General features: G+C 36.9%; 1 protein-coding gene across 10 annotated transcripts in view; it reads left to right on the top strand.

Annotated features, from left to right (window-relative positions):
* KIF21A (kinesin family member 21A) overlaps positions 1-16055 on the top strand; it is a 93268-nt gene that overhangs the window by 55515 nt on the left and 21698 nt on the right. For 7 of the 10 annotated variants that reach the window (XM_032996197.2, XM_032996198.2, XM_032996190.2 and 4 more), the window contains 15 exons: positions 751-835; positions 1010-1127; positions 2318-2506; positions 3485-3684; positions 4092-4199; positions 4678-4746; positions 4857-5068; positions 5759-5912; positions 6289-6489; positions 7828-7929; positions 9712-9877; positions 10516-10536; positions 14188-14248; positions 14468-14522; positions 15683-15900. In XM_032996197.2, the coding sequence (XP_032852088.1) occupies positions 751-835; positions 1010-1127; positions 2318-2506; positions 3485-3684; positions 4092-4199; positions 4678-4746; positions 4857-5068; positions 5759-5912; positions 6289-6489; positions 7828-7929; positions 9712-9877; positions 10516-10536; positions 14188-14248; positions 14468-14522; positions 15683-15900 (1959 nt within the window). The remainder of the gene's footprint in view (positions 1-750; positions 836-1009; positions 1128-2317; positions 2507-3484; positions 3685-4091; positions 4200-4677; positions 4747-4856; positions 5069-5758; positions 5913-6288; positions 6490-7827; positions 7930-9711; positions 9878-10515; positions 10537-14187; positions 14249-14467; positions 14523-15682; positions 15901-16055) is intronic. The other 3 variants (XM_032996189.2, XM_032996193.2, XM_032996192.2) reach the window with 1 other exon arrangement.

Below are 16055 nucleotides of genomic sequence, written 5' to 3'. Positions count from 1 at the left end.
TCCCTTTTGTAATTTGCGTAAGCTATCACTGCAGTTCAGATTGCCAAGAGAGGAAAAAATAGAGATACTTGACATTTAAATGTGTTTTGAACCATAGCTTGAAAAACAAAAGTATGGATATATACTAAAATGTAGTCTTAATAGTTGGGAGAAGTTTCTTTTGGGGATGGACAGTCCTATTACAAAAATTCAGTCTTTCTCAACTCTTTTTGTTGTTGCCTATTCTGAACATTCCCTTGATGTCAAAGTAGATAACTGATCGAAAGAGTAGTTACAGTATGATAAATTAGGATATTGTTTAAGGCTTATACATAAATTTTCTGATGATTGTAAGCACAGTAAGCTTGGCTTGAGCGTGTAGAAATACCTGTAATGTATGTTGTACTTGTGCACAATGTTCTTTGTTTTGTAAAAGCTTCTCTGGGTATACTGCAACTTCCATGCAAAACGAATGTTGGTGTAGTATATGAAGATACGTATTCTGATTGCCCCAGTTGTGCAATATACCCTAAACCAATGTGCTAATCATTAATATTTTTTTGCAAGCTAAGATTAAGAGTAATTAAGCATTATTTTTTTTATCTGTGGGAGTTTGGAAGTTGTGTTTTACCCATGCCCAACACCTGTACCTTTGTCTAACTACACTTCGGTTTTCATCTTTATTTGGAATTACAACTTATTGGCTTGGGGGATGGGAGGCACATGCCCTTCGAGTTTGTGAATATTTTGTGTCTGTGCCTCTTCTGCTAGTGTTAAAGAGGATAACACAGATAACGAGCAGGAGAAGAGAGATGAAAAAGGCACTTCGGAGAGAGAGAATAATGAATTGGAAGTAGTAAGTATTCAGAAGTGTTTGGTTTATTTGTTCATTGTCTGTCTAAAGTTTTACAAGGTTATAGAAAGGAAATTAAGAATGGGTCAAGTGAATACTGTGGCTTTGCAGTGATAGTCACAGGTGACTGGGGGATGGAAAAATGTGAGCATGCTTCAACATCTTTCTGTTTTGTAGGAGGAAATTCAGGAAGTAAGTGATCATGAGGATGAAGAAGAGGAAGATGATGAGGATGAAGATGACATGGAAGTTGTTGAAAGCTCAGATGAATCAGATTCTGACTCTGATGAAAAAGGTGATGTCAGTGCAATGTTCTGTAAAATTTTACAAACACTATCTGTCATTCTTTGGGTTTTGGCAGGCAAGATAGCATGTTGTCAACCCCCTGTCCCTAGTTTCCGTGGATTGTATGTCCAGTGAATTTTTTTTTTGGTTATAGTGCTAAAATATGTATTAGACATCAGATCAAGTGTCGTACTGGCTTTAAAATTAACCAGAAGCCATCAGTTGTTTGGTAACACATTTCTTCCTTGGTTAGAATATCCAAAGTGTAAGGTTTAAGTACTGGGTGATTTCTGTGTCTCAAGACTAATCACCAAGGTGATCACTCCCATTCAACTAATTTGGAAATGTGTAGAATTTAATTTTGAAAGGCTGGAAGTCCATCAGCCTTCCTAATTTTCCTGCGGCATGCAAGTTAGGACTGCTGGAATCAGAGACAGCATCACCAGCAATTTTCTCATGTGAGTTGGGCCAAATGGGCAAACCAAGCCTGTTAGTTCCTTCTTGTTTGAGAGTCACACAAACCATTAGCAGGAGTTGCAGAACCTGAAAAAAAAAATAATCCTCAGCAGACATTTTTATTCTGGAGCACATAATCTTAAGAAAAAAAAGGACCTAACTGACTAAAGAAATTAATTAAACTTCTATAAACATAGCTTGTGGGTTAGTCCTTTTTTCTTGTTTCTCCTACTTTTCTCATTCCCTTCACCACTCCAATTCCATTACTGAGGTGGCTCCTCTCTTCTCAGAGTTTTAGCTGTATCTTTGTAAGAGCTAGAGAAGGGAAAATCTCCACTTGGGGTCTGCTAGCAGTCAAATTTTCCTTTTATAACCTGATGGGTTTATGAATGACAGTTGTTGTCCAGCCCTGAGGCATAACTGAAGTCTCGCAGCCTTTTGTATGGGGAAGGGCAAATTGCTGATGTTGAGATTTAAATGTGAGTAATTGCAATACATGGGCAATGGTGATCCAATGAGAGAAGTGTTTCCCTACCTCTTTGCCAGTTGCAGGATGGACAGTGTTTCAGGAGGAGACTTTATCATGAATTGCAGATAATACTACAGTGCAGCACATGAAACTTTGCACAATTTACATGTCAGGAAATGACCCTAACGTTGAAGGGGTTATCTATATTTATGTGATCCTCGCTGTTACTTTAATAGAAGTCTTAATTTTTAATTACTCAAATCTTTTTATTTTAGAAAATTATCAAGCTGACTTGGCAAATATCACCTGTGAAATAGCCATTAAGCAGAAACTGATAGACGAGCTAGAGAACAGCCAGCGAAGGTTGCAAACGCTGAAAAAGCAGTATGAAGAAAAACTAATGATGTTACAACATAAAATTCGAGATACTCAGCTTGAAAGAGATCAGGTTCTTCAAAACTTGGGTAAGAAATACAAAATCATTTAAATCTAGATGTTGTGTTGTTTGCTACTTTCCTCACTTCCTTTTTCAAATGTGATAAGAAATTTCAGAAAACAGAAGTAGTTTTGTACCCATAATGCTAGTGAATCATTCTTTACTCATTCTAGTTTCTACCAGAATTGAGAGATTTTTTTTAAAAAATATATTGCTACTGACAGGTATTTGATTTGGTTGAATAAGCATTTTCAGTTTTCTGGGAGCACTCATTTTGACATAGTCCTTGAGATAGTTCCTGAATTAAAAGTTCTTTCCTGCTCCTCCCACTCACCTTTCTTTTTATTTGCATAAAAATGAGAACTAGGATCAATGGCCTTTCAGAGATGTTTTACTGACCAAACTTTTTTGAATCTGTATTGAGATGAAAAACTAACTCTGACTCTGGAAGTCCTATGCCACAAATGGTTGAACTTTGGGAGAGTACTGGGGGCAATGTTTTGTTTGTTTATTTTTAAAAATATAATATATATGCTTTATAGTTATATACTTCATATGTTTTGGGTTTGTGTTTTTTTTTGTTTGTTTGTTTTGTTTTGTTTTGTTTTTTATGCTTTTTTTTTTTTCCCCCCCTTATTATTTCTTAGACCTTCCCTTTTGATCAGTGCCAGAAAAAGGATACGGGGCTTGATGACTCTTGGGACTGTTATGATCTTATGCACATATGTGTGAACGAGCATGTGTACATCTTTGTCTTCAGATGCTCAGATATTTGTTGTCTAGTCCAAAGAAATCAGAAGGAAAGTGTTAACACTTGATCTCTTATCCAAGAAATGCATACAAGGTAGAAAGGTTGAAGTGGTGCAGGTCACAGGAGCTAGAAACAAATTAAATTTTCAAAGATATTGCAGATAATGCTAAAACCAGAGGAAGCAGTCATCTGCTGTGGCTGGCAAAGTGAAAATATCCTGAACAAAAGCAGGTTAAGAATTCCCTTTTGCTCTAGGTTCTGTAGAAACCTATTCAGAAGAAAAGGCAAAAAAAATCAAGTCAGAGTATGAAAAGAAACTCCAAGCTATGAATAAAGAACTACAGAGACTTCAAACAGCGCAAAAGGAACATGCACGATTGCTTAAAAATCAGTCTCAATATGAAAAGCAGCTGAAGAAACTGCAGCAGGAGGTGACAGAGATGAAGAAAACCAAGGTATATTTCAGTATCTTGCAGTGTTGTACAATGAGTGTTTACTGAAAAATGGGTTGAAATCTCCTGTATGTTTATCTACCAGATAACTCTGTTCTTGCTGTCAGCTGCTTGAAAGTCTGCAAACAGAAAAGATATAAAGACGAGGCTATTCCTGAGAGAGAGGGATGGCTTTTTGGTTTAAAGAACAGAAATTACAGTATCAAAGATGGAGAAGCTTGCACTGCTTATTAGCAGTTATTAGCAGCTATTCAGCACTGAGTGAAGATGACACATTAGATGGAGGAGGTAAATTGCTAAAGGCATGTAATATATTGGAAGATGGCAATCTGGAGAAGAAACTTAATGAGTGGGGGCAGTGAACAGCACTTCAGTGTGATCAGCTTTTCTAAGTGATGACCTCTTTACAGGTTCGCTTGATGAAACAAATGAAGGAAGAGCAGGAGAAAGCTAGAATGACTGAATCTAGAAGAAATAGAGAGATTGCACAGCTTAAAAAGGAGCAACGCAAACGAGAGGTGATTTGACAGATAAAGAACTTTGATTTGGAATAAGCACCTATCATTATGATGTGCATCTGCTTGCAGGCACACACTGTGTGTATATATATTCACTGAGGCACTATTTTCACTTGTCAAAATACACATAATTTGGTTTGACTTCTATGATAACACAGTTCCTAGGTTCAGGTGATAAGTGCAACAGAATATAGAAGGCGTATTATTTTATTAGTATTACTTTATTAGTGAATCTTCACAAAACACTTGCTACTACCTTGGTTGCATGCAAGCATTCTTTTTGTTAGAGAATTCATATAGTGAAACACTTTATTTTCATTCTGCACTAGAAAGAGAAAGAAACAATTGTGACTTGACCACTTTATGTCACAAAAGTTTTGCAAACTTGTATTAGTGTGTAAAGGTCTTTTTTTATACAGTACAGTCTTTGTGGCAGATAATGGAAAAAATATCATGCTCTGCTTGTATTTTTTCACAGCATCAGCTCAAGCTTCTGGAAGCTCAGAAAAGAAATCAAGAAGTTATCTTACGCCGCAAAACGGAAGAGGTATTGTGGTAAAACAGTAATGCATCTTTGCAAACAGAATGATACTGTATTGCTGTAACTTAGAATGCAGTTTTGGGGAGAAGTAATGGTGTCTCTGCACTCTGTTTCAGGTTACAGCCCTTCGTCGGCAAGTAAGGCCTCTGTCTGATAAAGTGGCAGGAAAAGTAAGTCGAAAGCTGAGCCTGCCTGAGCATCCTATACAGGAAGCAAGTTGTAGCTCGTCTGTCGAGCACGACGGATCAAGAACAGCAGCACAGCAGAAGATGAGAATTCCTGTTGCAAGGGTTCAAGCATTATCTGTAACTGCAACAAATGGGACAGGGTAAGGATTAAAACTGTTTAGTACTCTCTTAAAGGAACTGAAAATTACATGGACTTTCTAGCAGATAATCTTGCAATGACACATATTGCAGTAGTTGTTATTTTTCAAACTGCTGTCATGCAATGCGCACAGAGTAGGCATTTTACCATCATCAAATGCAATTTCAGTTTTATGGGTTTAAGATAGTGTGGAATAATATAAAATGACATTAAAGAGCAAGTCACACTAAGAAACACCAAAATTTCAAAATCCAGTTAATCTTCTCTTAAAGAGAAATGCCCATGGTGATCCAATGCCTGCAGTGTTCTTAAGTACAAAGAAAAACTTGTTGGAAAACACAATTTAATGTCTTAGGTTTATTGGTGATCTTCCACTGTGATTTGAATCATATCCCCTTTTTTAAATAGGGAACAATTCTTAGGTGGCATTTGGTTTCAATGGTGCATCATACAAGATGCCACAGTGTTTGATAGCTGTTTTTCAAATGCAATATAGCAGAGCACATAGTAGAGCACAGTAGACTTCAGGGCTGTGTACAGGTAGCTACCTGGTGTAATGAAAAACTGCAAGAAATTCTGCAAGAAATTCTTAAGTTGTCTGAAAAATATTCTGGCCTGATCATTTCCACATTCAAATGTATAACTGGACTACTGTAGACTTAGCTGTATTTTTCTCTTGAATTTATCACAGAAAGAAATACCAGCGGAAAGCAGTGACAAGCAGAGTTTACACCTCAAGGGCAGCCAGGATGAAGTGGCAGTTACTCGAACGCAGAGTGACTGATATCATTATGCAGAGGATGACCATTTCCAATATGGAGGCAGATATGAACAGGTTACTTACGGTGGGTAATCTACTATGCACTGCTGGCTGTATCATCATATTAAATAGAGAGCAGTGCATTTATGTTTGCTGTAAATGAATTGCTGTGATGATGGCATAACCAAAGTGACTTGGAATACACTGCAGTCAATTGAGATGTTCTTAAAAATTCTAGTAAATATTTGGACTGTGGGATTGCTGTGCTTAGTAAGAAATAAAAAACACAATAATGGGATCATGTGCAGATATATTAAAATATTCACCTATATGACTACTGCTTGTAGAAATCACAATATGTTAGTTAAAGTATAAGAAGGGAAATAAACAAAAAGGTGCTTAAATGTTCTAAGTGTTTACTAATTCCTTTTTATGTAATGTTATGTATTTGGGGAAAATAGCAACGTGAAGAACTTACAAAAAGAAGAGAAAAGCTTTCAAAGAAAAGAGAGAAGCTCATCAAGGATGGGGCTGGCAGTGAAGCAGATAGAAATGTCCAAAACATAAATGAAGAGATGGAATCACTAACTGCAAATATAGACTACATTAATGACAGCATTTCTGACTGCCAAGCAAACATTATGCAAATGGAGGAAGCAAAGGTAGGTCAAATATTAATGCAAAAATGGTAAAGTGGAGAAAAGAAAAAACAACTGTGTTAGCCTTAAAAATGTTCTCATTTAGAAATGAATTTTGTTTTGGATGTATAATTATTGAACCAGAAATTGAAAAGTGATGGAAAACTTGGGTGAAGTTTGAAATTAAGAGTGTTCATACAGCTGAACTATCAGATCTAAGTTTTAATGTAAATAGTGTAATGCAAGTTAGGATTGCAAAGCATTTAATTGTCAAAGATGTTGCTTTCTATTCTGCTGGCATTAAATTAATATAATTCTTGGGACTGAAGGCTAACAACTCGTATCCTCTTCCTACATCTGTTAATATGCTTCTGCTCCCCTGTACTGGTTTTGTATTCTTTAAATATATTTAAATATTTTTCTATGTGAGAATTTATGTAAACTCTTTATATTGCATTTTAATATATTTTCAATTATGGAACAGTGGCTTTCTGTAACTAAAGAGCTTTTTCAGGCCAGGTTGCTTGTTTAACGTTTGACATTTTCAGATAGTAATTTAGTAAAAGGAAATCGTCACTTACAATTGATGTAGAATTTTGAATGTTACCAAAGACAGTGAAAGCCAAACATGAAAACTTATGATACACATCATACATTACATGATCTATCAGGAAGAATCCACCACATCCAATTGCCTAGGTCTCTTGGCACGTGGTAGCATGAAGTCTGAACTGTAATACTTAACAATATTTTTATATGGCAGTGCTTGAGTTCTCCCACTCCCACCTTGGGCTGATCTGTGCTTTCATGCATGCTACATGGCCAGCAGCTTCTACTATTTTACTCACAGCAGGGTTTCTTGAATTTTGGACAGCATAGTGCAAGGTTACAGGGCTTTACCAGCAAAGAAGTAGTGAACACAAAAGACTTAATAATTCCTTAGGGTACCAGAGTACCGAGTACTGACTGAGAATAATCGAAACAAAAATGTGGAAAAGACTAGTGGGAGAAGTCTTCAAATGCATGAAGGCTGCAGAGAATGAAGAAATGCACCCATTTCTGCATCCACTGTGAATAGCTTAGATTGTAGAAAGAATGGATCTGAGTTGGAGTTTGATAAGAGCCTTCTAATATGAAAGAAACTGAAGCACTGAAAAAGACTGGGAAGGCTGCCGAGTCTACTATGGGGTGTTTTCGGGATAGTTTGGAAAAGAAATCTTTCGGGCATGGTTTACAGGTACCAAGGGGATGAACTGGGTGATATTGCAGCAACTTCACTGTTTCTGTTTTCTATACTTATTGTAATGATTTAAAAAAATATATATAATTTTTCACAATCTGTTTTTATTGTTACACATGTAGGAAGAAGGAGAGACCTTGGATGTAACAGCAGTGATTAATGCTTGCACTTTGACAGAAGCTCGATATTTGCTTGATCACTTTCTCACGATGGGTATCAATAAGGTAATATATTAAGTGAAATATGTGTGAGCCAGGAGCAGAGCTGTACTGACAGAAAGACTGACTAATGTGCATTAGACAAAGTAAAGCTGATCAACACTACTGAGTCGCGCTGGTTCTCAGTGTGCAGGCCCTTCCATTGTCTCCTTCAACTTGTTGCCTGTTTTTCAATTCCCAGTAAAGCCTACTTCGCTCTACTAATTACCTCATATTGTTCTTGTAAGAGCACTAGCTTTTCATAATCAAATAAATCTCTTTGTGTGTTTTTCAACAAGCTCCTAAAGAATGCTCAGGATCTTTTTTAAAGACTGGCTCCGCCACTTCCTTAAAAATATGAGCCTTTTAAAAATTTATTTTAAGCTATATATTGATGCGTGGCATATGTTGGACAGACTTCTATTTTTGAGTAGAGCAATAGGGGCTTTTTCTGAAAGCCTTAAGGAGTAATATTTTCAAAATTAGTATTTAGCGGTTTTATAACCCTGTGCAGACATGTATCATATGCTCTTGCTGCTGCTTTTCTTTCTGTTTGGAGGCCATGCCCAGTGTCATTGAATCAAGTGAAAGATGTAAAGGCTATTGAGATGGGCTTTGGATCAGTCCCACTGACCAATTCTCTGTTCTTTTTTTTTTTGCATTTTTGATTCATCACTATGCAGGTAATCAGAAAAGTTTGTGTGTGTTTTATTTAAAAAAAAAAAAAAAAAAAAAAAAAAGGAAAAGAAAATTGCCACAATCACATTGGTTTCTGCAAATTTCAGTCTTTTGATTTGTTCAGCCCTTGGGTGGGTTGAGTGGATACCTATCTTGCTGCAGAGTTAATATGAAAAGAGTGCCTCTGACTTACTCTGTTAACAAATTCTCCTTGTCATGATAAAAAGCTCCATTATGTGAAAGTGTTTCTCCTCTTTCTGATAAGTAATTATCATATGAAACAGGAAAACTAAAGGTACGTTTTCTTGCAAAATTGGTCATGCCTGCAGTTTATTCTATTGTTTGTTTCCACATGCAAAATGTGTCTATTGGTATGTTGGTTTACTTCATTATAAAATCGGAATCTACTGTGTAAGCTCATAGTACTATACTTCTTTCTCAAGTGCAACACTCAAAGTCCTCTGTTATCCTGCAAGTCTTCAACAAGATGTGTTGTACCTTCATTTATTTCCTACTGTTTCTTCTATTTGGAAAACATTCTCTGTAACCTTCCTTGGCTACGTTTTCTACAAAAAAATTTCCACTAATCCATGGTCTAGGGAAGTCTCCTTAGAATAGATTGTCTCTTTAAGTTAGGCTATGAGCTATTTCAGCAGAAGCTGGAAGTTCACTGAGTGATTCTACAGGAAAGATTACAGTTCTTGTAAACTTTTTTGGGGTTTTGGGGATTTTTTTTTTTGGCTATTATTTATTATAGAGTATCATATATAATAATAATTTAAAAAAAAGTGCTTGTGAAAAATGCAGGTGTTGATTTTTCAGATGCTTTCTACTCTTAAATAAATGCAAAGAATCTGTGAATTGTACTTGAGAGTTAGTCCAACTCGGCCACTAGATGCATATTTGCAAGGCAGAGTCTGAGGAACACAAACTAAAAAGAATCATTAAGCATTCATTTAACAACAACAACAAAAAGATGTTTAGTTGACACTTGATCTCTAGGATGTGAGAGGAAGGTTACAATGTACACATTGTTTATGTCTGTAGTTTTAAAAAAGTTTTGGCAATTCTCATTTTGTAACAAAAGATTTGAGATAAAGCATTTGTCATCTTTTTCTTTCTTTCTCCTAGGGTCTCCAAGCAGCTCAGAAAGAAGCTCAGATCAAAGTTCTTGAGGGACGCCTTAAGCAGACAGAAATTACTAGTGCTACTCAAAACCAATTGCTGTTTCATATGCTAAAAGAAAAAGCTGAGTTAAATCCTGAACTTGATGCTTTGTTGGGTCATGCTTTGCAAGGTAATTTTATCATCTTGTATTCTGAATAGTCAGCTGCATGTCACGTTTGCCTTTCATGCATGCTGTACTGGGCGTTATAGGCTATTTCTTTTCTGAATAGATGCTGTATTTTAACATCTTACACTTAAACTCTATTTCACAATTAATGTGCATAGAAACATAGTATGGTTTGGCTTGGAAGGGACCTGAAAGATCACCTACTTCCAACCCTCCTGCCATGGGCAGGGACACCTTCCATCAGATCAGGTTGCTCCAAGCCCCATCCAACCTGGCCTTGGACACTTCCAGGGAGGGGGCAACAATTTTTAAGTATATCTCCTTGGCAGTGAAATGTAGGAAACAGAGAAGGTTTTGTTTGTTTGTTTGTTTGTTTGTTTGTTTTTAAATTTTTGAGTTTTTTAAAATTTAAATAATCTGCTTATTATTTTTACAAAAGACCATTTACAGTTTTGTATGTGAAATTCTAAATATGCAATCCTGTGGCATCCTATGTCTCTTACGGCATCTATTCTACTTGTGAGACGATATTAAGAAAAATTTAGAATACATTTGGATACTTTTGTTTTATTTCTTCTTATAAATGGATATGTTTTGATTGGAGTGTTGCTTTTGTTTCCTTGTTGCTGTTATTTACACAGACCTAGATAGCATACCACTGGGTAAGTATGTTTAGCTTTCTGTGTACTGTACAGCTGCATGAGTTACTAATTCATTCATGTTCACTAACTGGTGCATATTAGAATTTGTGAGTATGTGAAGTTTGCATGAACTATTCTGTAAATGTACTCATTACCATGAGCTTATAGAGCATTTCTTCCTCTCTGAAACCACCTATAGCCCTCATGTTAGATTTGTCAGATAAGAAGTGAACACAGTAAGCAGAGCTGTATTTCAAATTTATGACTTGCTGGTTATGAACCTACAATATGTTCAGACTACATAAAGCTATTTTGTGATGTACTACTGCTGTAGTTGTGACAAATTCTGTTCATCTTTTTAGTTCTGAAAAAAGTAACTCTTACCATGTAGGTCAATTTTAACCTTCTGCAGATAGCTCATTTTGTAATGTAAATATTGTACTGGATGCAGATTATATCTCACTTTTTCAGCTTTGCCAGCTTCTGGACAGGTGATACCTGAAGACCTGTGTCAGGGCATCTTGCTGCATACAGCTAATATTTATTCAGGAACCTTAGTGGTTATTAATATCATAGTGTATCAAAAATAGACCCTTGATGTGTGTGCATGTGTATGTGTTCACCCCTGTTGGAGTGAGAGCAATGTTCCTCAAGACAGGAAGTTAGCATTGCATTTTCTTTAGCTGTGGACAGGTTTTTACTTATTAACAGCATCTGAAGCAGTGAAAAGACACTTGTTAAATGCATTGAAACTGCATTTTAAAAGCTCTATTGTCAAAATTTTTGTAGAATGTATCTCATTAAAGAAACTTTTTAACACTTCGCAAGGGTGAACTGAGGCTTTTAAAACACCTAAGCCACCCAGGACTATGCTAACAGTTTATAGGAATGAAACTTCACTGTGGGTGTATCTTGGCTGAATATGCTGTACTAACCTCAGTCCGTGCTGAAACCCAAACTGTTGATAGTCTGTGCTTTGTAGATCACTAGTGACGGAATCTCTTGAGCTGCAGGGAGTTCAGACGCTGTTGTATGAGGTTTCCAGGCTGGGACTGTCAGCTGGTCAGCAGGGACTCTGTTGGTGCAGGGGTTCCCTGGTAACCTGACATGATTCCCACAGGTGGCAGTAACCCAGTCAGCCTCATCCCAAGCAGTGGGGTTGCACTTCCAGGGAGCTTGTGAACTCTTCCCTTGATGCCTACTTTCAGCTCTGATATCTTCAAAAGTTCTTAGCCATTTGAATACACTTGAATTGAAGAAATTTGACCATTCCCCAGTGTAGTTGTGCGCCTGCATTCAAGCATAGACTTGAGAAAAAGGGTTCAGTCTGCAGCGAAGCACATCACAGCCTCAGGCTTTGACCCTCAGAATGGGTTCTGAATGCAGACCTGCCTTGCGTGTGGATGAACTAGCTGCCATTTGCTATCTTGTGAAGAGTTAACATGACCATGAAGTCGGGTCCTGAGGTGTTGCTGGAGTGACTCCTTTCTGAAGAATTGTAGGAGCTGCTTTTCCTTCCTGCCTGTGAGATCTGGACATTCATGGATGTGAGTCACAGCCATGTATGTGCAGGTCTTGAGAGGGCTGGTCAAATGTCATTTCCTCTGGATGAACTGTGCTGGTGTACAGCGTTGTAACTGGTACTGACCAGTTGCCTCTGCATGAGGATGAAGACAAATCATCAGAAAAGCTCTCCACTGTTCCTCAATCATTAGTTTAGTAGCTGTTATCTGAGCTGCTTCTTGCAAGCTGTACTGCCTTTACTAACTTAATTGCTCTTTTCATCTCTTCTTGCTCAGGACTTCTTTCAGAATCTTGCTCTTCTGCCTCTTCTCATTTCTTGTTGTTGATTCTGTGTGCTGATTTCTACCTGGGGGCTTTGTGCAGTCTTTCTGTGTTGAATTGCAGACAAACTGAAGAAAAATATCAATACACGTCAGGTCACATGAATGCGAGCCTACAAATAAAATCCCATCTTTTGTGACTAACCCACACTTTCTACTTCCTTGCCTGTAAAAGCTGATCACAAGTCCCTTGAGAAGGGGATGAAGTAACATCGCCCTAATATGAATCTTCAGTTTTAAAAAAATGCATTTATTTTATTGATGCTGCTTTTGTGCCTTGCTAGAAGAAGCAGTATTCTCTAGATCCCCTCGTATGTAAAAGACATAGCATAATAACAAGTACAGAAGAAGTTTAACATGGGCTCAAATCCAGGATGGAACAAAAAAGAAAGTTTAGAGTCCTATTCCTGTGACCCTGTTTTCTCTACAATATTGTTGTATTTCTGATAATTAAGGTTACATTATTAAAACTAATACAGCATTTGAGTACCTCTGAAGTGCATTGTTGGTGTTGGTGCTAGATTGATGTATGGTTTTGACTTTTTCAGGAAATGCTTTCAGATGTAGCATACAAAGGAAGGCAGCATTTTCCTTTTCTTCATTCCTTCTCAAAATTCAACTCAAGACTATATGACTTTCCTTCCTTCCTTTCTCCAAAGCATGAACTTGCACTTAAAACACATACATGGGCAAACCTATTTTAATATGGGTACAAAATATACCAATATGGATACCAAACATATTGGTTCTATGCATTACAAATGGTATCTGCTTTCTGGCAGAATTTGAGTAAATAAACTTAAAGCACCTCTAATAAAAAAAAAACAGATATAATGTAATGTCATTAGAGGATTATTTAATCCTTAATATTTCATGAATATGTTAAAAAATAAGGGACTTTGCTTGCAGGAATGTATTACCTATGTCCTTAAACTATGCTTAAAATGTGTTATTAGAATAATATACAAGTTAGGGGATTTGGTTTCCCAGCAGTTTGGAACTGATTGTACACATGCCCTGAACTTGTCCCAGTTTAATGTTTTGCATCGTTTGCATGCAGACATGTTGATCTGATGTTTGACAGTGTTAGTGTGTGACATGCATGCTGGTTTTGTCTTTTGTGGACAGGTTTGTGTGCCCATTTTACTTCAGGAGCATTTCTACTGAACAGCTTCGTTTTACAATTAACTTCAATAGAATTAATCTCTTTTTAGGAAGAAGTTCGATAGTATTAAATGATGGCATCATCCTGTTTTGAAAGCTAAATGCTTATATACTAATAAAGCGCTTGCTTCTTGTCAGCCCAAATGGTGCAATTCTATATAAGCTGAGGCTGAGCCTCAGCTCACTAGCTAGTTAAAAATATATATATATATATATTTCATTATAACCAGACTGATTCTGTCTTAGAGCAAGAAGATTACAAAAAAAAGAGGAAGAAGAGACATCCTTACTGCCAATTGATTTACATCCTATCGTTTCCATGTCTTGCAGTTAATTTCCTTTGCTTTATTTTCTTTCTTCCAGATTTCCTTCTAGAATTTATTTCTGGTTTTCTCTCATGCCTGCTGCTCTGCTACAATAAATAGAAGACCACATTTGACACAGTATGCCTATGTGTATGATTTATTTAGGTTGTATGAAAAAACTTAGTTTAGATACCAGGAAGATTCAGTGGGGACTGGCTCAGGATATTCTGAAAACCTCTGCCTTTCATATGCTGTTCATCTACATTCAACATTGTCTGAGCTGTTTTGTATAGCACTTAAAACCTGCATGTCCTGTTGCAGATGGACAGACTAACATTATTCTTTCAAAAACTTTCTAGAAAATTTGGAAGATAGTACTGATGAGGATGCCCCATTGCATAGTCCTGGGACAGAAGGAAGGTGAGCAATCTTTGTTAACAGGTAACTGGGTCTGGTTCTAGAAAAATTACTATCACTTCCTCTTTTTGCAACCCATCACGTATCCATTAGAAGATACCTCTGACACTGTTTCATTCCACTTTGCCCACCATTTCAATAGAAAGAAGAACCAAATAAAAATACACATTCTACAGAGTTATGACTATTTTCTTGCTAAATGTGATGCAATTTTTCTTTTAGTTCATTATCTTCAGATCTTTTGAAGCTTTGTGGTGAAGTCAAACCCAAAAGCAAGGTAGGCTGTACAATGGTGGTAATAATTCATACTTTAGTGGCACCTTCTGGGAAATGCTCTTGTTTTGCTCTAGAGACATTGAAGAATGAAGACATGCAAAAGGTGAACTGATGTACTGTTCATGTGACTTGTACGTAATATGCTTCTGTGTAATATTCCTCTCTAAGAAGCAATGATAAAAATGTACTTTTTCAATATTTTGTTGTTGAATTTTTACAGTTTCAGAACCAGATATGTTCTTAGAATTACTAGAACTCCAAACTGGAGTAGATTTTCAGCTTAGTATTAATTAGGTTGTAGTTTAATATTAATGCCAGTGGGAACTGTGAACATGCTTATCGTTTGCGATTTGCTTCTGTGGTCATAGAAATGTAAAGTAAGTTTATAAAATAAATAGAAATTTGACCTCCAGGCTCTTAATTACAGTTGGCATTGGAGGAATATATCTAGGCTGACTGCAGTTGAATATTAATGGCACTGGGAACTGGAAACACGTGCACCTTTTGTGATTTTGCTTCTGTGTTCACAGGAGCATAAACCAAGCTTGCAAAGTAAATAGAAGCTTAGCCTCCACTCTTCTAGCTGCAGTTGGCTTTGGAGGAATATATCTAGATTGGCTGTTGCATGATGCATGATCATGTTTTATAAGAATGATTGTGTTGCACAAAGCTTGGCTCCTTTGTCAGGTTTTGTGTTGTTTTCAGATTGTTGAAATACTGAGTGAATCTTAATTCATGTTGGCCTAAACTAATTTTGAAGTGACATAAACTAAGAAGCAGAATTTTTATATCTACAGCAGCGTTGGTGTAAGAATTCACACATTGCTTTATTCCTCTCTGCTTTATAACATTTCATTTGGATAAACCTTAGGGAAGTAATATTGTACTCCTGTAGTATGGACAGGCACTTATAGTTGGTTGAAAGGATATCCCTGGAAAAGTTGTCAGTCAAATCATTGTTACACGCTGTTCAGTATGACTTGCCTCCTCTGAAATGTTGCCAAAGAATAGAGGCGAGCTCCTTGATTTAGTTTCCAAAGGTAGTTGCCAAGTGAATTGAGGTGGATGCTAATTTCATTTTACATTTTACTTTTAAGTGTCTCACTCTTGACGCATATAATGAAATGTTTAAGTTGCAACTTAGTTTTTATTTGTCTCCAGGCCCGCCGGAGGACCACTACCCAGATGGAATTGCTGTACGCGGACAGCAGCGATTTAGTCTCTGACATTAGTGCTGCAGACTCTGCTTTGACTGGCACTCTTGCATCAGTTGCAGAAACCCAAGAAAGTGGGATGGCTGCTGACACAAACGATACTTCTGCTAGGGACAGAGAGTTTATTCCCCCACCATCTGGCTTACCTTCTAAGATAGGCAGCATGTAAGTCTGGCCATGCTGTACTAATTATCCTTTGCTTTTGAAAAAATGCATGTTGCCAATTCCTTGTAATCTATTATTTTAACTTTACAAAGGAGGTTGATATACTTGAAGCTTACTAAATAATACTGACAAAGCTCCTCCTTCTTTTCTACCAT

The sequence above is a fragment of the Tyto alba genome, unplaced genomic scaffold, assembly GCF_018691265.1.
Source record: "Tyto alba isolate M040663 unplaced genomic scaffold, T.alba_DEE_v4.0 Super-Scaffold_2, whole genome shotgun sequence".
In the NCBI taxonomy this organism is placed as follows: Eukaryota; Metazoa; Chordata; class Aves; order Strigiformes; family Tytonidae; genus Tyto; species Tyto alba.
The sequence above is the reverse complement of the archived record's forward strand: the minus strand, read 5'-3'. Positions and strand labels throughout refer to the sequence as shown.